Source organism: Pseudopodoces humilis, chromosome 23 (genome assembly GCF_049639895.1).
Source record: "Pseudopodoces humilis isolate 2021_Gansu_Grassland_sample_001 chromosome 23, ASM4963989v1, whole genome shotgun sequence".
Classification (NCBI taxonomy): domain Eukaryota; kingdom Metazoa; phylum Chordata; class Aves; order Passeriformes; family Paridae; genus Pseudopodoces; species Pseudopodoces humilis.
Genome location: NC_142222.1, coordinates 9,445,186 through 9,469,894, shown reverse-complemented (window position 1 = coordinate 9,469,894; position 24,709 = coordinate 9,445,186). Strand labels below are relative to the sequence as shown.

Genomic DNA, 24,709 nt, shown 5'->3' with positions numbered 1-24,709 from the left:
CCACCGCCTGCCTTGGCAGCTCCCCCCTCTTCCAGCTTTTTTGGCAGAGAGGAGCCGGCTTGGAGAGAGCAGCGAGGAATTGGGAAAAAAAAAAAAGGGGGGGGGAAAGGAAAAAAACCCCTCCCCGAGCAGGCAGCCCAATCGGCGGGAGAGGCTCGTGTGTGTTTGGCCTTTCCTCATGACGTAGTGTCCTGTGCCTCTCCCCCCCTCTCCCTCTCCTTTTCCCCTCCCTCCTCACCCCCCCCTCCCCTTCCCCTCGCATCCTTGGAAGCAACAATTAAGCAGCTCTGGGATAAAACACACAGCCCGCGGGAGCACTGGGGCATTGCTTCAAGAGATGGCAAGGCAGGCAGCTGCACCCCTCCTCCCCGGAGTCCTCCTCCTGCTCTCCATCCTCCCGGCTACTCAGCAAGGAGGTAAGGAACGAAATCCTCCTTCCCGTACCCGGCCAGCGCTTCGCTCCGGCTCTTCGGAGCGGGCAGCGGGGCTGCGGCACCCGCATCCTCCGGGCACCCCCGAGCGGGGACAGTCACCCGCCTTGCCCTGCCTTGGGGACATCCCCGAGGGTGGGCGGGTAGGCCCCCGCTGCCACCTCCGCCGAGGGCTCCGTGCTCCCCGAACCGCCGGGAGGTTTGTGCCGTGCCCGGCTGGGGTGGGATGTCACCGAGGGTGGTGACACGGGGCAGTCGGTGACGGCACCGCTGCGCCAAGCGCTTGTCAGGGGGAGGCTGCGAGGGGTGTCCTGGCGAGAAGCTTGGGGACACGAGAGGTTTGGGGACACGAGAGGCTTGGGGACATGAGAGGCTTGGGGACACGAAAGGCTAAGGAACACTCAGGCAGAACATCAGGGGTGGCCACCAAACTCCCGCTTAAAAGTGCGACTTAAGTGGGCTTAGAAGTGCTTGGCCCGGGGGCAGTGGCAGCTGTCACCCCGCGGTGCGATGGCAGCGGGAGCCGATGGCAGCGGGACCGGGGGCGGTGGGTGGCTGGCAGCAGCCGCTGCTCGGTGTGTGGCCGTGACAGCCCCGGGGCTGCTGCAGCTGCGGAGCTCGACCCACCCGAACCGCAGGCTGGGGGTGCCGGAGGCCCCTCACACCGCCCTCACTGCCCTTGTGCCACCAGCGTCGGGTCCCTGCGGCCCCAGGCTGTGTGACAGGCCAGCCCGGCAGGTGCGACACCCCGGGCCGGGAGGGGACAGCCAGCGCAGGGCTCTGGGTCCCGGCTGTGTCACCCCCGGCCACCGCAGCCGCTGCCTGCCCGGGACCGGCCCTGTCTCGGGGTCACACTGCGGGCTGAGCTCCCACCCAGGCGGGGCGAGCAGCACAGATTCATCCGCCAAACCGGGCAGAGGGCTCTGAGGAGCCGACAGCACCGCCAGGGAGGGACAGTCACCTCCGGAGAGCCGGGGGCTGTGCCAGGGAGAGCGTGTGATGGGCACAGCCACCATCGGCCACGGGGTCCGTGCCGGGGCTTGTCGGACAGAGAGGATTGAGGACCAGAGGACGAGAGGGGGAGGGACACCGTGGAGGGCTGGGTGGGCACCGTCTGGGCCACCTGTCCCCAAGGGCAGAGCCCTCAGCAGCTCCATCTGCAGCTCACGGGACCCCGAGCCGGGGCTGGCTGCGCGGGCAGTGGGACCCCAGAGCCGGGAGCTGCCTGGGAGCTGCTTGGATTGTCGGTGCCTAACCCTGCTCAGGGTGCTGGCTGGGATGTGCTCAGTCCCGGGCACTGTCCATCTCTGGCAGTGAGGGAGATGTGGCTTGCTGATCCAGGCTGCCTTTGCTCTGACCCTGCGAGCTGTGGCCAGCTGGGACAGTCTCTGGAGGACTTTGGAGCCCAGGTGAGACCCTGCTGCAGTTCCCGAGCAGTTCAGTTCAGCTGACCCCACTTCAGACCCCGGCTCAGTCCCCAGGGGTGCTCGCTGGTTGGGAAGCAGCTCCCAGAGGAGGTGACCTGACCCTAGAGATGGTCCCAGTGCTGGTGGGACACAGGGGAAGGCTCTCCCATGACTGGGCAGTGTCTCTGCAGCCTGGTGTGTCAGCCCTGCTCCTGGCACAGCAGCTCTCAGGAACAGAGCTGGCACAGAGGCACGGTGACATGCTGAGAGGGGATCCCAGGGGCTGGACACGGTCAGGGCCGTGTCCTCCAGCACCGGCTGCCAGTGCAGCTCCAAATCAGCCTGGCAGGAGAGGGAACCCTGAGATATTCCAGGGCTGAGGGGCTCATACCCAGACTGTCACCTCAGAGCAAGGGGCTGAGCTGGCAGCACTGAGGACAGCCCCAGCAGCAGGTGGGGATCAGTTCCAGGGGATCAGTCCTGGGGAGCAGAGCTGTGCTGGCACTGTGGGGACCTGCACAGCAGGACACAGGACACTGCAGGGGGAAAGTGCCGTGATTCCCTGAATGTGCCGAGTGCCGCCTATCCCAGCAGCTGGAGCAGGGCATCCATCCCTCAGTGCTTCCATCCATCCATCATCCGTCCATCCATCCATCCATCATCCATCATCCATCCATCCATCATCCATCATCCATCCATCCATCATCCATCCATCCATCCATCCTCCATCCATCATCCATCCATCCATCATCCATCCATCATCCATCCATCATCCATCATCCATCATCCATCCATCCATCATCCATCCATCCATCCATCCATCCATCCATCCATCCATCCATCCATCCATCCATCCATCCATCCATCCATCATCCATCCATCCATCCATCCATCATCCATCATCCATCCATCATCCATCCATCCATCCATCATCCATCATCCATCCATCCATCATCCATCCATCCATCCATCCATCCATCCATCCATCCATCCATCATCCATCCATCCATCCATCCATCCATCCATCCATCCATCCATCCATCCATCCATCCATCCATCATCCATCCATCCATCCATCCATCCATCCATCCATCATCCATCCATCATCCATCCATCCATCCATCATCCATCCATCCATCCATCATCCATCCATCCATCCATCCATCCATCATCCATCCATCCATCATCCATCATCCATCATCCATCCATCCATCCATCCATCATCCATCCATCCATCCATCCATCCATCCATCATCCATCCATCATCCATCCATCCATCATCCATCATCCATCCATCATCCATCATCCATCCATCCATCCATCCATCCATCCATCATCCATCCATCATCCATCCATCCATCATCCATCATCCATCCATCCATCCATCCATCCATCCATCCATCCATCCATCCATCCATCCATCCATCCATCATCCATCCATCCATCATCCATCATCCATCCATCATCCATCCATCCATCCATCCATCCATCATCCATCCATCCATCCATCCATCCATCATCCATCCATCCATCATCCATCCATCCATCCATCCATCCATCCATCCATCATCCATCCATCCATCATCCATCCATCCATCATCCATCCATCATCCATCCATCCATCCATCCATCCATCCATCCATCCATCATCCATCCATCCATCCATCATCCATCCATCCATCCATCCATCCATCCATCCATCCATCATCCATCCATCCATCCATCCATCCATCCATCCATCATCCATCCATCCATCCATCCATCCATCCATCCATCCATCCATCCATCCATCCATCATCCATCATCCATCCATCCATCCATCCATCCATCCATCCATCCATCCATCCATCCATCCATCCATCATCCATCCATCCATCCATCCATCCATCCATCCATCCATCCATCATCCATCCATCCATCATCCATCCATCATCCATCCATCCATCCATCCATCATCCATCCATCATCCATCATCCATCATCCATCCATCCATCCATCCATCCATCCATCCATCCATCCATCCATCCATCCATCCATCCATCCCTCAGTGCTTCCCGTGTGGAGCACAGGGGATCCCCCGGCAGTGACACCCCCAGGAGGGACAAGGGGGACAGTGGGGAGGTGCCAGCCTTGCAGGCTCTCGGGAGCAGCTCAGGTGAGTGCTCAGCAGGCACTGGGTGTGCTGGCACCCAGCCTGGGGCTGTGGGGACCCTCCGAGGACAGCCGGGGTCCCCAGGGTGAGGCTGGGATGGCATCTCCCCTTCCCAGCTGGAGCCTGGCCTGCCAGGGCTGCTCCCTCCCCTCACCACTGACAGGGTGCAGCTCGTCCTCCAGCGCTCAGAGATGAAAGCTGGAGCTTCAGGGGGGCTGGAGAGGAGCCAGGCCCCAGCAGCAGCCCCCCCGCTCCCCCCGAGCTGCTACCAGTGAGCTCGGCCCAGGACGCATCACAGCTTCAAAGTCGCTTGGAGACTGAATGTTTCCATAACTTTCTCGCAAGGAAAAGAAAACAGCGCGAGGAGGGAAGAGGGGAAGCGGTGGTGGTTTCACAGCGGGGCTCCTCCGGGAGCGGGTGCCCACGGGCGCACAGAGGGGTGAGTTATCAGGCTGTCCTGTGGTGGATTCTCCATCCCGGTCTCGGTTTCAAAACCTGTGGAACAGAGAAATCCTGTGCATTTCTGGCTTGTGAAGGGAGCTGCAGGAGGTGGTGCAGATAGAAATGGTGCAGCCGATCCGAACGGGATCGGAAGCAGCTCTGGCAGCGGAGCAGCATGGATATCCACACCTGTGGATGGAGCTGTGGGGGGAGAATGTCCCAGTCCCATAAACAAGGGGACTCCACACAGATCGTGAGCACCTCCGTGGCTCACACCCTGACACAGCTGGGGCTGCACGAGTGGCTGCAAATTCCCTGGCCCCCGGATTGAGGAGCCATCCCTGGGGTGGGATGCAGGCTCACAGCCCAGGAGACAGGCTGGGAGCCCAGGAAAATCCCCTTCCCAGGGTCCTGGCAGGCTCAGAGCAGAGGCAGCACAGAGCTCCCTCAGCGCTGGGAAGCTGCTGACTCAGTCTCCCCTTCCCTGATGTGCCAAGGGAATGGGTGGAGAGGACAAATTGGAGCACACAGACCCCAAAGTGAGCTGGGGGCTGCTGGCCCTGGGCAAGGACAGAGGTGGCCAGAGAGCCATGGCCAGAGCCCAGTGTGGTCACGCTGTCACCAGTGTGTGGGCTGTCACCGACACCTGTGCTGTACAGGGGGAGGGACTGGAGATGTTGGGGGATCTGGAGAGAGCCCCTGGCAGTGCCTGCAGCAGGGAACAGCCCTGAGCCGGGCTCTGGGGGAGCAGCTTGTGAGGGAGCAGCCAGGGCAGTGCGGATCCAGCTGTGCCTGGCAGCAGAGCTGGTCAGGAAGGGCTCTGGAGGGAAAGGTTTGTCCCCACAAAGCCACTTGGCACCAGCACCCAGTCACCCACCCCACTGCCTCCAGGCCATCCCTCCTCCTGCCAGGCCTTGCTGCCCTCCCCGACCTGGGCAAGGCAGGTAGGACAGCACAGCCTTGCAACCCTCCCAAATGTGTCCAGAGCTCGCTCTCTGGGATGGTGCCTGGGGAGGGGGCAGTGACAGTGTCACCACAGAGGAACCCCCCTGGCAGGACCCTCAGTGCCCCGGGAGGCTGGTGATGATGATAAAGGGCTGAGTTTGGCAGCTGTGGCTGTGGGCAGGTGACACCTGGACATTTCTGTGCTCCCCACACTGCAGGGAGAAATCCTTGTCCCAGCTTCCCTGGGAGTCTCCATCAGGCAGCACTGGCACAGGTGACAGAGGGGTAGAGGAGGTCAGTCTGGGTCCCCATTGTCACCCCAGCACCAGGACCTTGCCTGCTTTTGGGGCACTGAGGCTGGTGGGTGTGACGGGGGCTGAGCACCCCCTCTGGGGTGGGGACAGTCCCTGTCTGTGCCACGGGGGTCCCTGGCCGTGCCTGGACTGGCTCCCAGCGGCACAGGGAGGGCTGGAGGTGTGCGGACACTTGGAGATTGTTTGGAAACAAGGCAGGAGTTGGAGCTGTGTTTATCCTGGGGGGATGGTGTGGGTGGGGAATGTGCCGGGAAAAGGAGCCATTCTGTCACCCCCTAGCTGGGAAAAGGAGCTGCTCCTGAACCCCCTGGCCAGGGGCCAGAGGCCTGAGCACGTGTCCCCTCCTGTCCAAGGGACACTGGAGGAACCTCGGGAGGGGATGCAGGGGGCACAGGCCTGGCCCCACTCTCTGGGGCTGTGTGATGGGTCCTGGCACGGCTCCTGCCACTGAGTGTCCCAACACCTCCTGTGCACGCACAGCCCTGCAGCCGTCACACACCGCTGTGTCCTGCTGCCTCCCGGGGGCACTGGCCATCTCACATCTCTGACTGTGGACACGATTCTCTGACCCTGAGACAGTTTCAGCCTCTCAGGGGCTCATCTGTTCCCAGGGGGAAAGTTCCTGGGAACAGTTTCCTCTCCAGGATTGTGTCATTGTAAATAGATAATATTTCTCAAAACAATACTGGACACACGTTCTTGGTGTGTTTTCTCTGGCCCCACCAATGGGACCAAAGGGGGTCTTGTTCCTTCTACCAATCAGGGTAACCTGGTCAGAGGATCTTTATAAGGGCTGAGAAAATCCTGAAATGAAAGCTTTTCTTTGCCTCAGGAAGCAGCTGTGTGCGTGTCAGGTGAAGAGCCCTCAATGCATCGTGTCCATCAGAGACATCTGGCACCCAGTGTGGGGCACCAGAAACCGGCTGGGGATGGACAGGGACAGCCCCACAGTGGTGGCCGTGCCTGGACCCACCCCCGGTGCAGCTGGAGGTGATGGAGCAGCCCTGGCTGTGGGATGGGGCAGGAGCCGGGAAGCAGAGCTGGACAGCAGCCAGCCCCATGTCCCTCCCTCCTTCCCACGCGGGGCCAGGTCCTGCTGACTCCTCCTCCGAGGTGCCACGCCTGGGTGCCAGCTGGGGCACCTCTGAGCCCTGTCCCCCTGTCCCCCTGGGCAAGCAGGAATGCAAGGAAAGGCAGGGACCTGCCCTGGAGCTCCACATCCCAGCTCCTCTGCAGGGAGCAGCAGGAGGAACGCCCTGCCCCCCTGCCTCGGGCCTCTGGGGGATTTAACCAGGGTCTCTTCTCTTGCAGGGGTTCCTGGTGCTATCCCGGGAGGGGGAGTCCCAGGAGGAGGCTTTTTCCCAGGTAAGGGGGCATCACCCTGTCTGCAAGGATGGGCAGGTGCCTGGGGGTTCCTTTGAGACACCAGGGAAGGCTGGGGACCTGCCAGCCAGGATCAGGTGACATGGGGACACCCTGCCTGGCTGCTGAGCATGGACTCAGCCTCAGCCCCACGGCGTGGGGACACGACTGGGTGCCAGTGCCAGGCTTACCCAGCCCTGGCCACAGGAGGTGCTCAGAGGTCACAGCCTGTCCCCAGAGCTTCAGCCAAAACCCTGGGGACATCCCAGGGGGGTTCCCATCCTCTGAGACCCGTGTGAGTCTCCCCAGGGACCCCGGGAGCCTGTGTGGGTGCTGGGTGCCCCCGGGAGCAGAGCTCACACTGTGCCCTTGCTCGCAGGTGCTGGAGTTGGAGGTTTGGGAGCAGGTGAGTGCTGGGAACCCTGCCAGGCTGTGCTGGGCTGGGGAGAGGGGCAGGATGCCCAGCAGATCTGCCTTGTTTGGGCAGGGGGGCTGCCACGAGGCTGGCCCTGTCCCACGTGTCCCCCTGCCCGGGGATGCTCAGAGGGAGGATGGCTCTGACCCCTCTCCTCTCCCCTAGGACTCGGGGCTGCAGGAAAACCTCCCAAACCAGGTAAGAGCTTTTCCTGGCTCTCACCACCTCCAAGCACGCCAGTGGCCGGGATATTTTCCAACCACTGCTGCCCTCAGGCTGCTCCCCCGCTGGCCAAGGCACACCCAGCGCTGCCCTGCCACACTAATCCTGCCACAGCCTCCACAGGACCCCCTCCCCTGCCCCGCTTCGGCGCTGTCCTCTACCCCCAGTCCCCCCAAACCACCCTTTGGGGGTGCTTGCTGCCTGTAAAGCTGTGCCAGATCTGCTGGAGGAGACGCAAAGCCGGGAGCCAGTGTCCCGCTGGGAAGCTGGCAGCGCCTCCAGCTGCCTGCCATCGGGGCCAAGCAGCTTTTGCAGAGGCTCCTGCAGCCCACGCTGGGCTTTGCCTGGCCCAGGAGCGCTGGGGAGAGGGGACACCAGCGGCAGAGAGGGAGGATGCTGGCAGGAGGATGCACAGCTGGAGAAGGCACAGCTGGAGGGCACCGAGCCTGGGGCAGCAGGGACTGAATGTGCCTCTTCTGGGGCCAAGAGAAATGATGGAATCACAGAATGGCCTGAGTGGGAAGGGACCTTGAAACTCCTTCAGTTCCACCCCCTGCCATGGCAGGGACACCTCCCACTGCTGCTCCCAGCCCTGTCCAGCCTCAAGGGCACTGCCAGCGATCCAGGGGCAGCCCCAGCTGCTCTGGACACCCTGTGCCAGGGCCTGCCCACCTCCAGAGCAGAGAATTTCCTCCTAACATTGAGTCCAAATCTCTCCTCTTTGGTTCAAAGCCCTGCTCCTTGTCCTGGCACCCTCTGCACTGCTGATCCCCATGGAGAGGTGCTGGGGTCCCGCCGCGCCCAGGGCAGGGACACCCCACACCTCCGGCCCCCTGAGCCGCAGTGGGAGCCGCAGCCCGAGCTGGGGCCGGCAGCCTCCGTTTGCTCAGATTTCAGCTCGTGGAAAGAAAAACAAGGCCCTTTATTTCGGCATAATTAAAACCAAACGCGGGGCGGCCCAGCCAGAGCAGTGTCCGCGCCCAGAGCCAGCAGCACTGGAATTTGCGCCTGGAGGGAGCGAGGGCTGATGAGCCCCAGATGTTGGAAGGCAGCGCTGGCCAGAGAGCGAGGGACTCATTCCTCAGCCATAAACATTCTGCTCCCGTCCCCTTGTGGCCCGGCAGGGTGGGAGGTGTGTGAGGCACGGGGGACAGGAGGGAGGACCCAAGTGCTGGCAAGGACATTTGTCCCCCATCCCTGTGGCCGTCCCTGGGCTGTTCTCCCGTCCCCACGGTGCCACAGGGACTCCTCTGTCCCTCCGGGCCTGGCCACCCCCACCTCACCCCGCTTCTCTTTCTATAGGGCTCGGAGGACTTGGGGGACTCGGCCCCCTTGGCCTGCAGCCAGGTGAGCACTGACCACTGTCCCCCCGGCTCCAGGTGATGTCCCCAGAGAGCCACCCTGGGGACAGCACACCCCTCGTCCTCATCTCCACAGCTCTCCAGGGTGTGCTGGGTGGCTCCCACCTGGGCTGGGTGCCCTTCCCAGACCTGAGGGACCGCAGACACCCAACAGGCAGGATTACATCTCCCACAGTGGGGTGACCCTGCAGGAGAGGAGGCCCCCGGGGTCCCTGCAGGGCCGGCAGCAGAGGGGCAGTGATGCAGGGGGTCAGCCAGGAGCTCCAGGGGTGTCAGGTGTTGTGTGTGCCAGGTGGGATGTGGATGGGAGCACCAGTTTGGGGGACGGACAGGGCAGAGCCTGCTCACACCGCCTCGCCCAGCCTAACGCCAGCCCCCACCGCTCAGCACCCCGTGCCCACCGCCAGGGCAGGACACCCGGGCTCCAGGGGTTTTTAGGGATGCTGATGCTGGTTGTTCTCCCCACAGGTGCTGCGGGTCTGTTCCCCGGAGCTGGCTTCCCCGGGGGTGCGTTCCCCGGAGCCGCCTCGGCCGCGGCGCTCAAGGCTGCTGCAAAAGCTGGTGAGTGCTGGGGGGGTCTGGGAAAGGTGGGCCCGGGGCAGCCCCCAGGGACCCCCGGTGTCCCCTGGGTGTCTGGGCCAGGACACATTTCCCGGGGCTGCAGGCAGGAGCTGATGCTGTCACCCGGCTCCCCAGTGACTCGGGGGGACCCTGGCACGGGGGAATCGGCCAGAGCCGAGTCCCCAGGAGCAGAGAGCAGAGAGCTGCCCGGTCCCTGTGCCCAGTATGGGGGACCTGCTCTGCCTCAGGGTGTCACCCCCCAAGGGCCATCCTGAGCTTGTCCCTTCTCTGTGGCCCTGGTACACCCCTCTTCCCAACGCCCCCAGGTGCTGGCATTGGAGGCGTGGGTGGAATTGGTGGTCCCGGTGGCCTCGGGGTCTCCACAGGTAGGAAATGCCCCTCGCTCCCGGCAGAGCCAAGCCTGGAGCAGAGCTGTCCCTGGGGTGGGCAGGAGCCGGGCAGGGCTCAGGGGTCTCTGCTGCCCGCAGGTGCCGTGGTGCCGGGCGCGGTGCAGCCCGGCCTGGGTGCCGCAGGGAAACCCCCTAAAATACCAGGTAGGTGACGGCCCCGCAGGCAGGGCCGGGGCGGGGAGCGGCTCCATCTGACCCCTCATCCCTGAATTTCTTTTGCCTGCAGGTGCTGGGATTCCTGGAGCTTTTCCGGGCGGCGTGCTCCCTGGCGCAGGTGAGCTGGGGGTGCCCACCCCACTGTCAGCACCCCAACCTTTGAAGAGGATCCCAACCTTGCCAGCAGCACCCCAACTCCGAGGGGGTCCCCACCCCACTGACAGGACCCCAACCTCCGAGGGGTCCCTATCCCATGCCATGCCAGCACCCCCCGTGGGGAGAGCACCCTGCCCTGCCTCCCGCTGCTCCCTGCAGCTTCCAAACCCCTTGGCTGAGGTGACAGTGACATTTCCACCGTGCCAGAGGCATGGGGGGACCCGGCACCTCCATCCCGTGCCAAGCCTGGCGGGAGCAGACAGCACCAGCACTGGGAGAGGAGCTGGCACAGCTGCCAGGGCTGGCGGTGTGGGAAGGAAGGGGAGGAGGTGGCGGGAGAGAGGAATTCCTCAGTGCAAAGTAATTTGGGGGAGGAAAACTTGTGAAAACAAGATGTTTCGACACTGTCCGAAGTGTGTTGCTGGTCAGGAATGTCTTTTCCATGTCTGAAAATGCTCCAGTTATAATGAAAGACATTTGTAAGAGGGGAAAAAGAACCCCAAACCAAAAGGAAATTCAAAACCCAAAAATCCAACCCAAACGACTGCAAGGCCAAAACACTGTCTGCCACCCCTGAGGGCTGGAGAGCCCTGTCTGGCCCCAGGCCACCGAGCATCACCGGGGCACAGAGCACTGGCCAGGCCTGGCTGGAGCTTTGCTGTCACCAAACCCCTCCTGAGTGTTCCCTGCAGCTCCCAGTCTGTTCCACAGGCAGCTCCAGGCCTGGAGCAAACCCCTCCTGGCAGCTCCAGGTGGAGGCAGCTGGCACAGGGTGGTCCCAACAAGCCCCCGAGGATGAGGGTGACGAGAGATGGGGGACAGGGGTTTGGAAGCTGGGTGTGGGGGTCTTGGGTGCCAGTAACATCCCGAGGCCCCAGCTCACCCCTCTGGTCTGTGCTCCAGGTGTTCGCTTCCCTGGCGTAGGGGTGCTGCCTGGAGTCCCCACTGGAGCTGGAGTCAAGCCTAAAGCCCCAGGTAGGTTCCCTCAATCCTCTTGGAACTCTGGGGTGGGTTCAGGGCTGGCTCCAGCTCGGCACCCCAGCCCATCCTTTGGGATCACAGCCCTACAGGACACTTGGCCGTCCTAAGGCTGAATTCACTTGGGTTAATTTGGGCCTCCAGGAGCAGCCCAGGGCTCACACAGTTGTCTTTGTGTTTCATTTTAGGAGCTGGAGCCTTTGGAGGAATCCCTGGTGAGTGTCCCATCTCTCTTGCCTGTCTTTCTCTTCCTTCCCAAGCCTGTTCCTCACAGCCGTGGTCTCCCCACACCAGAAGATGCCTCATGGCTTCCCAAGCCCCCCACTCTGCTCTGCTGGGGTGCCCTGGGGCGCTCCCCTCCCTCCAGGACTGGTGGCAGCCGTGGCGCGGGCTCCAGGTGAGAGTCTGCTGTTGGTTTGCAGGACTGGGAGGTTTTGGAGGTCAGCAGCCTGGTGTCCCTCTGGGGTATCCCATCAAAGCTCCTAAGCTGCCAGGTAAGCTCCACAGCCAGCAGTGGCCTCACTGCGGGTGCAGGATCCCCAGCAGAGGCAGGAGAAGGACCCGCCGTGCCCCGGGGCTGAGGTACGGTGCCCACAGGTCCCCAGGACCTGTGCTGGCCCTGGGCCAGCAGGACAGAGCCAGGGGCTCTGCTGTGCCCTGCCTGGGGCAGCTGCTGGGCTGCTGCAGCTGCTCCTGCCCCCAGGACATGAGGACGGTGCTGTGCCTCGCTCCTGCTGTTGTAAGGTAGGAAGGGACATGTTCTGGGGACACGCTCTCACCAGGCCACCCTGGGATGTCCCTGCTGGCTCAAGGCACAGTCCTTGCAAGGGACAGTGTGGCTCCTGGGCTTGGGCATTCACCTGGGCCAGGTGTCCTGGCTCAAGGAGCTGTAGCTGAGGCCACCTGGGGGCTTCAGGCAGGTGTCCCTCCCCACCTGGATGGGGCTCAGCCCCAGCCCAGGTCAGCCTGGGGGAGCTCAGCACCTCTTTCCCAGCCTGGGCTGCTCTGGACACCTTCCCCTGCCAGCCCTGGGCCGGGTGCCAGCTCTGCCTGTCCCTGGGCAGATAGTGGCAGGGACAGTGGCAGGTTCTGTGCCCTCCAGGGGCCATGCTGCCACCTCAGTGCATGCTGAGGAGGGGGGCAGCCACATCTGGGCAGGGCCCCCATCCCTGGGGAGCTGGGCAGTGCACGGGAGATCTGTGGGCATTTCCCCATGCACCCAAACAAGTTGCTGGAGGCAGGAGAGCCTCGGTGGGAGAAGCCCCTCCCAGGCAGGACATCCCAGCCCAGCTCCAGCCCCAGCAGCTCTGCTGGCTTCCCCCCAGCAGGGCCCGTGGCAGGGATCCCCAGCTCGCTCTGGTTTCCTGCACTGGAGCAGAGTTATGATCTCTGTGGGGACCTGCCCCTGCTGCCAGCACACCCTGACTGGGTCCTGGCCCCAGGACAGGGACCAGGACAGTGGGGGTGTCTCCAGACCTTCCTGGGGTGCTGGAGGATGCCAGTTTGTCACCTCTGGGGGCTCGGGGCTGGCAGCGCAAGGACAGACTGTGCTGCTGGCTGTGGAGGCTCTTCTCTTGGTGCTGCAGGTGGATCTGGGGCTGTCACACGTGGGGTGTCCCCTGCACTGGCCCTGCTGCAGTAGATCCAGGCTGGGAGGGGATGAGGGGACAGTGGGACAAATAACATTTTCAGTGGAAAGCCATCTCTTTAGATGCTCCTGTGCTGTCCCCAGTCAGGAGGTGGCCCTGAGGTAATCCACCTCGCTGAGGCTGAAGCTGTGGCTGAGGTCAGGGTCCCACTGATGCCGCAGGGATGGGGACCCCTCCCCAGTGTCCAGCTGTGCCCGGGTGACGTCGGTCTGTGCAGAGCCCTTGCAGTGTGTGCCTCGGCCTGAGCCCCCCTGGCAGTTCTGCTGACATTCCCATGGGCACAGCCCCAGGGCAGGGGCTGCCTTCCCATCCTGGTGGTGGGGAGCTGGACTTGGACCCAGCAAAACCCTTGGAGACCCCAGGCTTGGACTTCTGGCCCTTGGAGTCACCTCCATGTGTGTCACCCCTTTCTCAGCTTTAGGGTGAGCAAGGTGCTGATAAGGTGCCCCTGGATGGGAAAGGGTGGCCCTCAAGGTGAGGGACACCTGGCACAGCTCACCAGCCTCTGCTCACCAGCACCAGTGTGCTGCTGTGGGACACCGTGGGACACCCGGCAGGATGGAGGGGAATCTGGTCCCCACATGCTGGCTGCTGGGAGGGGATGGTGTCCGGTGCTGAGGAGATGCTGTGCCATGAGTAATTGTGTCCTGGCTGCAGGCAGCCACATCCCTGCCCACGGCCCCCTTGCTGGAGGCACTCTGCACCCCGCCTGCAGCTCGAGGTGTTCCCCCCGGGATGTGGCAGCCCATGGCCCGGGCTGCTGGCAGCAGTGATGGCAGCTGGGAGCTGCTGGCTGCCAAGCCCACGGTCCCTGCTGGGCCAGGGGCATCCCTGCTCCATTCCCAGCGCTGGGATCCGGCTCTTTCCAAAGGAGACATTTCCCTGGCCGTGATGTTCCAGCTCATAATCCCTCCCCATCCCTTCGCACTGACCTCCTAATGAGGTTGTGTTTCAGCCCAGGCTCCCAAGCCCTGATTCCAATTAAATCCTTTCCTTCGGAGCTGGCCAGGGTGCAGTGGGCTGGGTACAGCTCTTGCTGTGCAGCTCCCGAGGGACCCCTCTGGAACGGGGTCATGGGAGGCTCCTGCAGAACCAGCTTCAGGCGCCACAGCCCTCGGCCAGGGCTCAGAGGGGGTGGCTCTTTCAGTCACTGCTTCCAAGGTGAGGGAGAACAGCATCTCAGGGCCCAGCTCCACCACGGGGGTTTGTATCCTGGAGGATTCACTGTCACGATGGACCGAGCCCCTGGGCTGGGGCACAGCCCTGGCAGAGCGGGGCCATGCCGTGGGGCAGAGGGGACAGGGCCAGCAGCAGCCAGGTGCTAACCCCTCCTTCTCTCCTCTCATCCCCAGGTGGCTATGGACTGCCCTACACCAATGGTAAGCTGCCCTGTGGTGAGTGCTCTTGTTCCCACTCCTTGTGGCTCCGCTGGCTGCCACCGTCACCCCGTAGCCACCGACCCTCAGGGTGGTGTGAGGGATATCCTGCTCCCAGGGAGAGGTGCTCCCTTGGGGACCTCGTGCCTTGCCCATGGTGGCTGTGGACCAGCCTGGGAACTCAGCCCTCCCGGCATCCCTGGGAGCTGGTAATCCATAGGATACATCCTGAGCCACGCCAGCTCCACACAGGGATGTTTGACCTGGGATCTCGAGTGGGGAGGAGCTGCCTTTGGCATCCCCCCGCATCCTCTGGCGCCAGGGGAAGGAGATCCAAGGGAGCCGCTCCGTCTGTCTCGTGTCCTCCCCCTGGCCGGTGCCTGACCTGGCTCTGCCCTGTGTTGTGATTGCAGGCCTCAGGCCCGGCGGGATAGGAGCCGGGCTCCTGGCAGGAAAGGCAGGATACCCCACCGGGACAGGTACACGGCGACCCCACAGCCCCAGGGTGGGGACTGGACGGGCGTGATAGGGGACCCTGCCACCTTGCTGGCCCCTGTCTGGCTGTCTGGGGACTGCAGGGGACACCTCCCACAGGAGAGGGGGACAGGTGCTGGCAGGAGTGCCCGGGGTCCCTGTGGGGTGGGGGAGCTGAGGTGGGAATGGTCTCGGTGCCTCAGTGCCTCAGGGCCCGTGTCCCTCCACAGGCGTCGGAGCACAGGCGGCAGCAGCGAAGGCAGCAGCAAAACTCGGTGAGTTGCCCTGGGTGGCACAAATAGCACCCATCTCCCCAGCAGGGAGCTGCTCCCTCCCTCCCTCCCAGCCCCGGGAATGCTGGCTGTGTCCCCGTGTCCCCGTGTCCCCACACATCGGCTGACAGAGCTGTTCCCTGCGGCAGGAGCCGGTCTCCTGCCAGGGGTCGGTGGCATCCCGGGAGTCGCGCCCGGTGTTGGCGTCGGCGGAGTCCCAGGAGTTGGAGGTGAGGCGATGAGAGGGCTCTGCCCTGGGGCTCGGGGAGGGTCTCGTTCCCTTATCCCTTATCCTGACTCTGCCCTGGGGCTCGGGGAGGGTCTCGTTCCCTTATCCCGCATCCTGACTCTGCCCTGGGGCTCGGGGAGGGTCTCGTTCCCTTATCCCGCATCCCTTATCCTGACTCTGTCCTGCTGTCCCGGCAGTTGGAGGACCGGCAGCGGCGGCAGCGGCGGCAAAGGCAGCGGCAAAGGCAGGAGCTTTCGGTGAGCTCCTGCTGCCCCGGATCATCTCTTGGGTCGGGGAAGAGCCGTGCATCGACACCAGGGGCTGTGTGGCTCCACAGCTGCCCCAGCAGCCCCTGGCCCATCCTCTGGGGTGCTCTCCCTGCCCCCTGCCCCGGCTCCAGGAGCTTTCCCAGTAGTGATGAGGGGCTGAGGGGCCCCTGGGGACGCAGCAGCTGGGATGGGGCGCAGCATGCCCATCACACGCGGTGTCTCCAGGAGGTGTGGGTTTGCCAGATGCCAGCAGGGTGACCAGGGATACGGGGTCTGTGCTGAGCTGTCCTTCCCTACTGAGGGATGCTCCTGGTGATGCAGATCTCCACCTCTCTCCTCCTTGGCTCTTCTGTGGGAGAAAAGTGAGGAGCAAATCACACCCTGGAGAATTCAGGGAAAACGTGCCAGCTCTGGGGCAGCAGGGATGTACAGCCACAGACTGGGGGACACTGGAAGTCCCAAACATCCTGGGTGGCCAAGCCCCTGATTGGTGCAGGGAGCTGAGAATCAAATTCTCGGGTGCATCCCAGGGTCCCAAAGAAGCTGCTTTAGGATGAGTGCGGAGCCCACCACAAAGCCAGTGCCCAAGAGACTCCTGTGACCCTGGGCAGACCGTGTGCCCACGGGTGCCAGAGTGGGGTGTTTGTGGGGTGTCTGGCTACTCTGCTTCCCTCCAGGTCCAGGGGCCGTGCCCGGAGTCGGAGGTGTCCCTGGCTTGGTACCTGGCGTTGGAGGTGTCCCCGGGGCGGTGCCTGGTGTTGGAGGTGTCCCCGGGGTGGCAGGTGACTGTTCCAGGAGCCCTGTCCCCATGGCCCGGCTCTGTGGGGCCATGGTGGCTGAAGGTCCCTGTCTCCCTTGTCCCCAGGGGTGCCATCGGCAGCAGCAGCAGCAAAGGCAGCTAAGTATGGTACGTGCTGTGTGGGGCCCCAGCCCTGGGACCCCTCCCCACCCTGACACACTGGGGGGGCACGGGGTGTCCCCTGGGGGGGACTGGGGAATGCTCAGCCCAGCTCCTGCCTCTCCCAGCTGGGCCTGGCTCCATCTCCAGGGCAGGACCTTCTCCCTCTCTGGGGTTTCTCCAGGCTGTCTTGTGGAAGTGACCATTGAGCCCCAATTCATGGCTTTGGACTCATCTGAATTCTCTGCTGGGGTCTCTCCTGGATGAGGCTGTGGATGCTCTGCTCTCCTGGGCACAATGACGAGATGGAGCCTTGGCAGGTCCCACCTTTGAGCTCCTGCTGCAGCCAGCTCTGATTTGTCCCCTCTTGTTCCCACAGGCGCCGGCGTTCCCGGTGTCGGTGTGGGCGGTGTCCCCGGCCTGGTACCTGGAGTCGGAGGTGTCCCTGGCTTGGTACCTGGTGTTGGAGGTGTCCCTGGCTTGGTACCTGGTGTTGGAGGTGTCCCCGGGGCGGTGCCTGGTGTTGGAGGTGTCCCTGGGGTGGCAGGTGACTGTTCCAGGAGCCCTGTCCCCATGGCCCAGCTCTGTGGGGCCATGGTGGCTGAAGGTCCCTGTCTCCCTTGTCCCCAGGGGTGCCATCGGCAGCAGCAGCAGCAAAGGCAGCTAAGTATGGTACGTGCTGTGTGGGGCCCCAGCCCTGGGACCCCTCCCCACCCTGACACACTGGGGGGGCACGGGGTGTCCCTGGATCACTCCTGAGGGGGACTGGGGAATGCTCAGCCCAGCTCCTGTTTGCTCCCAGCTGGGCCTGGCTCCATCTCCAAGGCAGGACCTTCTCCCTCTCTGGGGTTTCTCCAGGCTGTCTTGTGGAAGTGACCATTGAGCCCCACCTGATGTCTTTAGATTTAACTGGATTCATGGATTTTGTACCAAATCCATTTCTGGCAGCTGATCTGTTCCAGGATCTGGTTCCCAAGGACTCGACGCTGCTGGCATTAGGGCAGAGATTCCTGGAAGAGGGGCCCTGCCCAGGGTCACCATCCTCCAAAAACTTGCTGGGCTTCAGAAGCACATGCAACTGGATCCATCAATCCCTGTCCTGCCCCGCTGGGGTCTCTCCTGGATGAGGCTGTGGATGCTCTGCTCTCCTGGGCACAATGACGAGATGGAGCCTTGGCAGGTCCCACCTTTGAGCTCCTGCTGCAGCCAGCTCTGATTTGTCCCCTCTTGTTCCGGCAGGCGCCGGCGTTCCCGGTGTCGGTGTGGGCGGTGTCCCTGGCCTGGTACCTGGAGTCGGAGGTGTCCCTGGCCTGGTACCTGGAGTCGGAGGTGTCCCTGGCTTGGTACCTGGTGTTGGAGGTGTCCCCGGGGCGGTGCCTGGTGTTGGAGGTGTCCCCGGGGTGGCAGGTGACTGTTCCAGGAGCCCTGTCCCCATGGCCCGGCTCTGTGGGGCCATGGTGGCTGAAGGTCCCTGTCTCCCTTGTCCCCAGGGGTGCCATCGGCAGCAGCAGCAGCAAAGGCAGCTAAGTATGGTACGTGCTGTGTGGGGCCCCAGCCCTGGGACCCCTCCCCACCCTGACACACTGGGGGGGCACGGGGTGTCCCCTGGGGGGGACTGGGGAATGCTCAGCCCAGCTCCTGCCTCTCCCAGCTGGGCCTGGCTCCATCTCCAGGGCAGGACCTTCTCCCTCTCTGGGGTTTCTCCAGGCTGTCTTGTGGAAGTGACCATTGAGCCCCAATTCATGGCTTTGGACTCATCTGAATTCTCTGCTGGGGTCTCTCCTGGATGAGGCTGTGGATGCTCTGCTCTCCTGGGCACAATGACGAGACGGAGCCTTGGCAGGTCCCACCTTTGAGCTCCTGCTGCAGCCAGCTCTGATTTGTCCCCTCTTGTTCCCACAGGCGCCGGCGTTCCCGGTGTCGGTGTGGGCGGTGTCCCCGGCCTGGTGCCCGGAGTCGGAGGTGTCCCTGGCTTGGTACCTGGTGTTGGAGGTGTCCCTGGCTTGGTACCTGGTGTTGGAGGTGTCCCTGGGGTGGCAGGTGACTGTTCCAGGAGCCCTGTCCCCATGGCCCGGCTCTGTGGGGCCATGGTGGCTGAAGGTCCCTGTCTCCCTTGTCCCCAGGGGTGCCATCGGCAGCAGCAGCAGCAAAGGCAGCTAAGTATGGTACGTGCTGTGTGGGGCCCATGGTCACTGCCCTGCAAAACCTGGTGGGATCGTGAAACACATCCCACAGTTTCTAGCAAGACACAGAACTGATCCCTGTCCTGCCCGGCTCGGGCCTCTCCTGGAAGTGGCTGTGGGTGTTCCGCTCTTCGGGCCACGATGAAAAGGCAGAGCTGGAAGAGGCCCAACCTTTCATTGTTGCTGCAGTGAGATCTGACTTCTCCCATCTCCTCCCTGCAGGAGCTGGTGTTCCTGGCATCGCTGGTGTTCCTGGCATCGCTGGTGTTCCTGGCATTGCCGGCGTTCCTGGTGTTCCTGGTGTTCCTGGTGTTCCTGGCGTGCCTGGGGTTCCTGGCGTGCCTGGGGTTCCTGGCGCTGTGCCCGGTGTTGGAGGTGAGCAGATGGGCTGTGAGCAGCTGCTGCTGGGGGCATGCTGTCCTGGGCAGTGCCCTGACTGTGTCCCTTGTGTCCCGCAGTGGGTGGCCCGGCAGCGGCGGCTGCAGCCAAGGCTGCGGCAAAAGCAGCGGCGATCGGTGAGTCACCACTGTCACCACCGTCACCACCGGCTGTCCCAGGGAGGGAGGAGGTGTGTTGGCACACAGGGGAGCTGGGGACACCCCGGTGCTGTGGAGGTCAGTGGGATTCCTGCTGTACAGTCTGTCCCCTGGGACACATCCCTGAACCTCTCTGCAGGAGCAGGACGCGTGCCCGGCGTTGGCGTGCCCGGCGTTGGTGTTCCTGGAGTGGGTGTGCCTGGAGTGGGTGTGCCTGGTGCTGGCGTGCCCGGTTTGGTGCCCGGGATCGGTGTTCCAGGTGAGATGGTGCCCAAGGGATGCTCGGATGTCCCCAGCAGTGCTGGCCACACGCATTCCTGACCCTGTCACTCCCTGTCCCCCAGGAGGTCCGGCAGCCGCTGCCAAAGCAGCCGCCAAAGCAGCCAAGTACGGTAAGCTGGGATGTCTCTGGGGTTGTGCCTCATGTCCTGTCTCCTGGCCATCCCCACCCCACTCCCCTGCCAGCGCTGAGGCCCAGCAGTGCCTGGGCTCCTTGGGGTGAGGGATGGGGTCCCCGAAGGGCTGAATGTGGGATGAGGTTCTGGCTGGGTAATGGCTGCTCTCAGAGAGCTGAGCCTCGTGGAGCGTCCAAGTTCACCATCCAAACACCACGTCGTACATTGGTTCATCTGCACCCTGTTCTGCCCAGCCAGCCACACCACCACCACCTCAGTGTCCATCTGTCCCCTCCTCTGTCCATCCATCTGTTCCTCCTCCATTCATCTATTCAGTCACTCCACATCCATCCACACACCCATCCACGTATCCATATATCCATCTCACCACCTCTCCATCCATCCGTCCATCTCACCACCTCTCCATCCATCTGTCCACCTCACCACCCCTCCATCCATCTGTCCACCTCACCACCCCTCCATCCACGTATCCATCTCACCATCCATCCAGCCATCTCACCATCCTACCATCATTTCAACCACTTCTCATCCAGTCGGATACCCATCTCATAATCCATCCACACACCTCCCCCCTGCCCCCACGGCCTGCCATGCCTTCTCATCCAACTCCTTCTACCACTTTTCCTCCTGAGCTGAAGCCCCAGCCCTTCTGTTTCTCCTTGCAGGAGCAGGTGGCCTGGCTCCCGGCGTGGGTGGCCTGGCTCCCGGCGTGGGTGGCCTGGCTCCCGGCGTGGGTGGCCTGGTTCCTGGAGTAGGTGGCCTGGTTCCCGGTGTTGGAGGTGTCCCAGGTGAGGAGGAGGAAGGCAAGGGTGGGGGCAGCCTGGCTGGTGTGGGGGCAGCCCTGGGGGGCAGGACAGGCTCGAGGAGAAGCTCAGCAGTCTCCCCTGGGGGGATGCAGACAAGGCCTGAGGGATGGCTCTGCCCAGGTTTGTTGTGAGGCCTCCCCAGGGTCGCTGATCTCCCCTTGCTGTCTCTGCCCAGGTGTTGGAGGTCCAGCAGCAGCAGCCAAAGCAGCAGCCAAGGCAGCCAAATTTGGTGAGTCAGCCTGGGTCTCAGTCTCCCTGCCAGCCCTGGAGAGGCATTGACCTGTGCAGGGGATGGGCACCCGGGCCTGGCACATCATCCCACACGAGCACGGGGATCACACCTGCTGCCTCACCCCTCTCTCTGCAGGTGCTGGGGTTGGAGGGGTGCCCGGTGTGGGCGGAGTGCCCGGAGTGACCCCCGGCGTTGGTGGCGTGCCCGGCTTGGTGCCAGGGGTGGGAGTACCTGGAACTGGCATCCTTCCCGGGGCAGGTACAACGCTTTGTCCCCCGCTGCTTGGGGACAGTGGTGGCTGGGAATGCTAAAAGCCACATGAAGGGGTGGCAGGGAGGGATGTGTGTGGAATGGAGGGCGGTGGCACATGAGCGTGGTGTGGGGGTGACTGTCCTAACTGCGGTGTCCTCGCTCCCTTTGCAGGCATCCCCCAAGTAGGGGTGCAGCCTGGTGCTAAACCTCCCAAATTCGGTACGTACCCCTGCCGTGCCCCTGCCCCAGGGCCACCTCGGACTGTCCCCGGGCACTCTCCTCCTGTGGCCTTCGGGGTGCTGACCTCTCCTCCTGTCCCCTGTGTGCCCACGGCGCCCCGATGGCCCCAAGGCGTGGGAAGTGGTGTGCTGTCACCCATGGATGCAAAGTGCCACCTGTACCCCTGCCCTGGACTTGCTGGGGACAGTTTTCCCCTTCATGAGTCACACAGGGGCTGAAGCCCCTCTGGGTGCTGCGAGATGGGTGCTGGGGACTCCCAGCATGGGAGGCAAGGCCAGCCCGGCAGGTTGGGCGGTGGTGGGGGGTGCTCTGGGCTGGGGGGGACAGGCTGTGGGGGGACAGGTGTTAATGGTGTCTCTCTGGCAGGTGTTCCTGGGGTTGGAGTCCCAGGAGTTGGTGGCCTCCCAGGTGAGTGCTGGCAGTGGGGATGTGCAGGCAGAGGAATGCTTCCCTAGGGGGGTGGAGCTGGAGGAATGCTTCCTCTGGGCACAGGGAGAGCGGGGTGCCCCAGGGAGGACGGGCACACTTGGGACTGGGTGAGGAGCGGAGCAGACACTGCCCCACTGTCTGTCCCTGCTGGTGCTTACCCGGGCTACTCCTTGTAGGTGGCCTAGGAGTCGGTGGGCTCGGAGCTGGTGGCCTCGGTGAGTGATGCTGGTTCTGGGTGCCAGGGCTGAGCTGCAGGGAGCAGCAGCAGCAGTGGAGAGCTGGCAGAGCGATGGAAAGCAAAGGGAGTCTGTGGGTCACTTCTGTCCCCTCCCAGTCTCACAGTACAATCCCACCCCACTCCTTACCTTGTGCCCTGTCCTGTTTGCCACCTGCCGAGTTCCCAGGGATTGCCATTGCTGGGCAGGGACTGAGGGCCACAGCACCAGCCTTGCCCATGCCATGGGAACAGGGGATGGTACAGTACCATGTCCCCAGTGTGTGGAGATTCAGGTCCCTCCTGGGACGCTCCGGGCCCCTCCTGAAGGGTCTGGCTGTGGCCCTGGGGCTGCACTGGTACCACACTCTGACACAGCACTCTTGTATCCAGGAGCCGCTGGGAAACCTCCCAAGCCAGGTAAGGGACAGCCAGAGGGGCTGGACGAGTGACTCCAGCCCCTGCTCCCATCCACGTTCCCATGGCTGTGCTCACGCTCCCCACCCTCACTGAGGCTCACCCACCTGCAGCTTTTGGTGCTGGGGGGCTGCAGCCAGGTGAGTGCTGCAGTTTGGGGCTGGTGTGGGAGCGTGTCCCCTACCCTGCCACACCGGTCCCCGCTTGCTGCCATTCCCTGCTGGCACACGGCTGCCTGGGAGAGCGCTGGGAAGCCAGAGGGGTGCCAGGGTGGGACGGCAGCTTTTGCATCAGCGCCTGTCCCTGGAGTAAGCGAGGGATCCCAGCCGAGCTGTCCCCGTTCCACGTTAGGGTGGCACTGCTGTCACCGGCTGTCACCGGCTGTTGCTTTTTCCCCAGGGGTTGGAGTTCCCGGCTTCGGCGTATCACCGATATTTCCAGGTACCACCCCCAGCTCGGCACCTCAGCGCACAGCCGGGACCTGTGCCGGGACCTGGCCGGTTCACGGGGCACGGGCCGGGGAGAGACCCCCGGGGCCGGGGAGGGACCCCCGGGGCCAGGGAGGGACCCCCGGGGCTGGGGGATTTGGGACAGACAAATTGGGGTGCCTCGTGGGTGCTGAGGGCTTCGCTCTCGTTTCAGGTGGGGTCGGCGGCCTGGGATTTGGCGGTGAGTATCCATTCCCCCCGGCACGGCGTTTTGGGGTGGGGGTGCGCGGGTCCTGCTCATTCCTGCTCATTCCCCCTGCAGGGAAGCCCCCCAAGCCCTACGGAGGAGCCCTGGGTGCCCTGGGCTTTAGAGGTGAGCGCGTTTCCCGGCTGGCAGGGCCAGTGTGCCCCCCGGCCGTGCCCCCGGCCGTGCCCCCGGCCGTGCGGGGTGCGGGCAGGGCTCACCCCGCGTTCCGTGCAGGCGGAGCGGGCTGCGCGGCAGGGAAGTACTGCGGGAGGAAGCGGAAGTAACGCTCCGTCACCGATCACCTCATGAACTTTGGTGCTACTGCATGGTCCAGAATGTAAATCCGAAGCAAAGCTGAGACACCCCCTCCTCAGGCCCCGGAACCCCCCCCGTCCATGCCGGGGCCGTGCCCGGCCCCGCGTTCCACGGAGGGACCCCGCGTTCCCCGGCAGCGTCCGGGGCCCCCCGGCCCTCGGTCCCGGCAGGGAGCGCGGAATAAAGTGCGGGGAGCAGCCGTCCCCCTTGGTGCTATCGCTCTCTGCGGGATTTGGGGGGCCCCTCCGAAGCCCCAGCGCTGACCCCCGGGGGGCACACAGGATGAGGGGCACCCCGCATCGGAGGGACGGGCGGAGGGAGGGAGGGAGGGAGGGAAGGGGATGCCGGCGGCGGGGGCTGTGCGGGTAGGGATGGCCCCGGCAGCCTGGCCCCCACCCCGGTCCCCGCGCTCCCCCCGGTCTGGGGGGGCCGCGGGCAGGAGGGGCTCGGTCCCTTCACGTTGCTCACTTTGCTATAACTGGGTGGGACGCCCTATACAGAGGGACTCGCTTCTGACAGACTAATAAAGGACAAGTTTTTAAAGGATTCTGGCTCCATCCTGTGTCCCGTGTCCCTGACCCCTCCCCGTGGTGGTGGTGGTAATAATGCAGGGGTATAATGCACCCCACCCCGTGGCACTGCACAAGCCTGGAAACTTGGGTCCTTGCTTCAAGGATGTCACTTGTCCCGCTGCATGGTCACATCCCTGGGACACACGGGAGGGGTGGGGGGACAGCCGGGGACCCTAGGGGTTACCCATGCCTTTTCCCACAGTCACAACCCAGGGTCCCAGAGGGAGGTCTGTGCCCTGGCCTGAGGTGTCAGGGACATCTCTGTCCTGTCCCAGTGTGACAGGCTTGGGAAAGGTCTCTGCTCTGACTCACAGTGGGGCCTGGGGGTGCAGGAAGATGTTCGTGCCTTGTGACCCTGTGACAGCTTAAGGACCAACGGGGCTGTGCCTGCCCTTGGTGACAGCCCAGGGGGTGACATCCATGTGCTGTCCCATGGAAACAGTGTGGGGAATGAGGAGGACATCCACACCCTGTCCCACAGTGACAGGCCAGGGACCCAGGATGAGGTCCATGCCCTCACAATGGTGGTGGCCTGGGGATGCAGGGAGATGTCCATGCTCTATCTCGTGGTGACAACGTGTGGAATGAGAGGGACACTGATGGTGACACCCCAGGGCGAATGAGGACACCTGTGCCTGACCACGGTGGGGTACACACGTGATGGATGTGTAGTGGGTGTGGATGTGGCGACACACCCTGCCCCTGGGGCTGGCCTGGCGTAGCTGGGGACACCAAGCTGTGTGGGGTCACCAAGCTGTGTGGGGACACCCGTGCTGGTCAGGGGACGGTGAGCACGGCCCCATCGTCCCGTGAGCTCCGCATCCCCCCGGGCCGTGCGCGCCCCCTGAACCTCGCCCCCGGCCCCGACCGCGCCCTGCTGGCCCCGCCCACCGCACCGACCACGCCCGTGCCCCACCCGCGCTGGCCCCGCCCCGTGCCCCCGAG

At 63.5% G+C, this 24,709-nt stretch overlaps 1 protein-coding gene across 5 annotated transcripts; it reads left to right on the top strand.

Moving 5' to 3' along the window:
- Positions 1-254: 254 nt before the first annotated feature.
- ELN (elastin) lies at positions 255-23,493 on the top strand. Of its 5 annotated transcripts, XM_088066224.1 has the most exons (40): positions 255-416; positions 7,001-7,054; positions 7,431-7,457; positions 7,632-7,664; positions 8,991-9,035; positions 9,518-9,610; positions 9,937-9,996; positions 10,099-10,164; positions 10,247-10,294; positions 11,236-11,307; positions 11,499-11,525; positions 11,733-11,804; positions 14,312-14,338; positions 14,749-14,814; positions 15,040-15,084; positions 15,231-15,311; positions 15,508-15,567; positions 16,257-16,361; positions 16,445-16,486; positions 16,857-17,024; positions 17,108-17,149; positions 17,717-17,884; positions 17,968-18,009; positions 18,380-18,517; positions 18,601-18,642; positions 18,883-19,035; positions 19,119-19,175; positions 19,336-19,455; positions 19,541-19,588; positions 20,278-20,400; positions 20,594-20,647; positions 20,786-20,908; positions 21,074-21,121; positions 21,509-21,550; positions 21,748-21,786; positions 22,179-22,205; positions 22,602-22,643; positions 22,845-22,871; positions 22,953-23,003; positions 23,112-23,493. In XM_088066224.1, the coding sequence occupies exons 1-40, from the start codon at positions 338-340 to the stop codon at positions 23,159-23,161; spliced, it is 2,706 nt and encodes a 901-aa protein (XP_087922350.1). In that variant the 5' UTR covers positions 255-337; the 3' UTR covers positions 23,162-23,493. The 5 variants fall into 5 exon arrangements, 4 of the variants coding, with proteins under 4 accessions (XP_087922350.1, XP_087922351.1, XP_087922352.1 ...); XM_088066225.1 differs by lacking the exon at positions 22,179-22,205; XM_088066226.1 differs by lacking the exon at positions 22,602-22,643.
- The last annotated feature ends 1,216 nt before the right edge of the window (positions 23,494-24,709 follow it).

Bases quoted from the DNA above. Each gene is read 5' to 3' on its own strand.
- ELN (XM_088066224.1), top strand. From the start codon at position 338: ATGGCAAGGCAGGCAGCTGCACCCCTCCTCCCCGGAGTCCTCCTCCTG. The intron at 7,055-7,430 runs GTAAGGGGGCAT...CCTTGCTCGCAG, and splicing joins AGGAGGAGGCTTTTTCCCAG to GTGCTGGAGTTGGAGGTTTG. The intron at 11,526-11,732 runs GTGAGTGTCCCA...GTTGGTTTGCAG, and splicing joins AGCCTTTGGAGGAATCCCTG to GACTGGGAGGTTTTGGAGGT.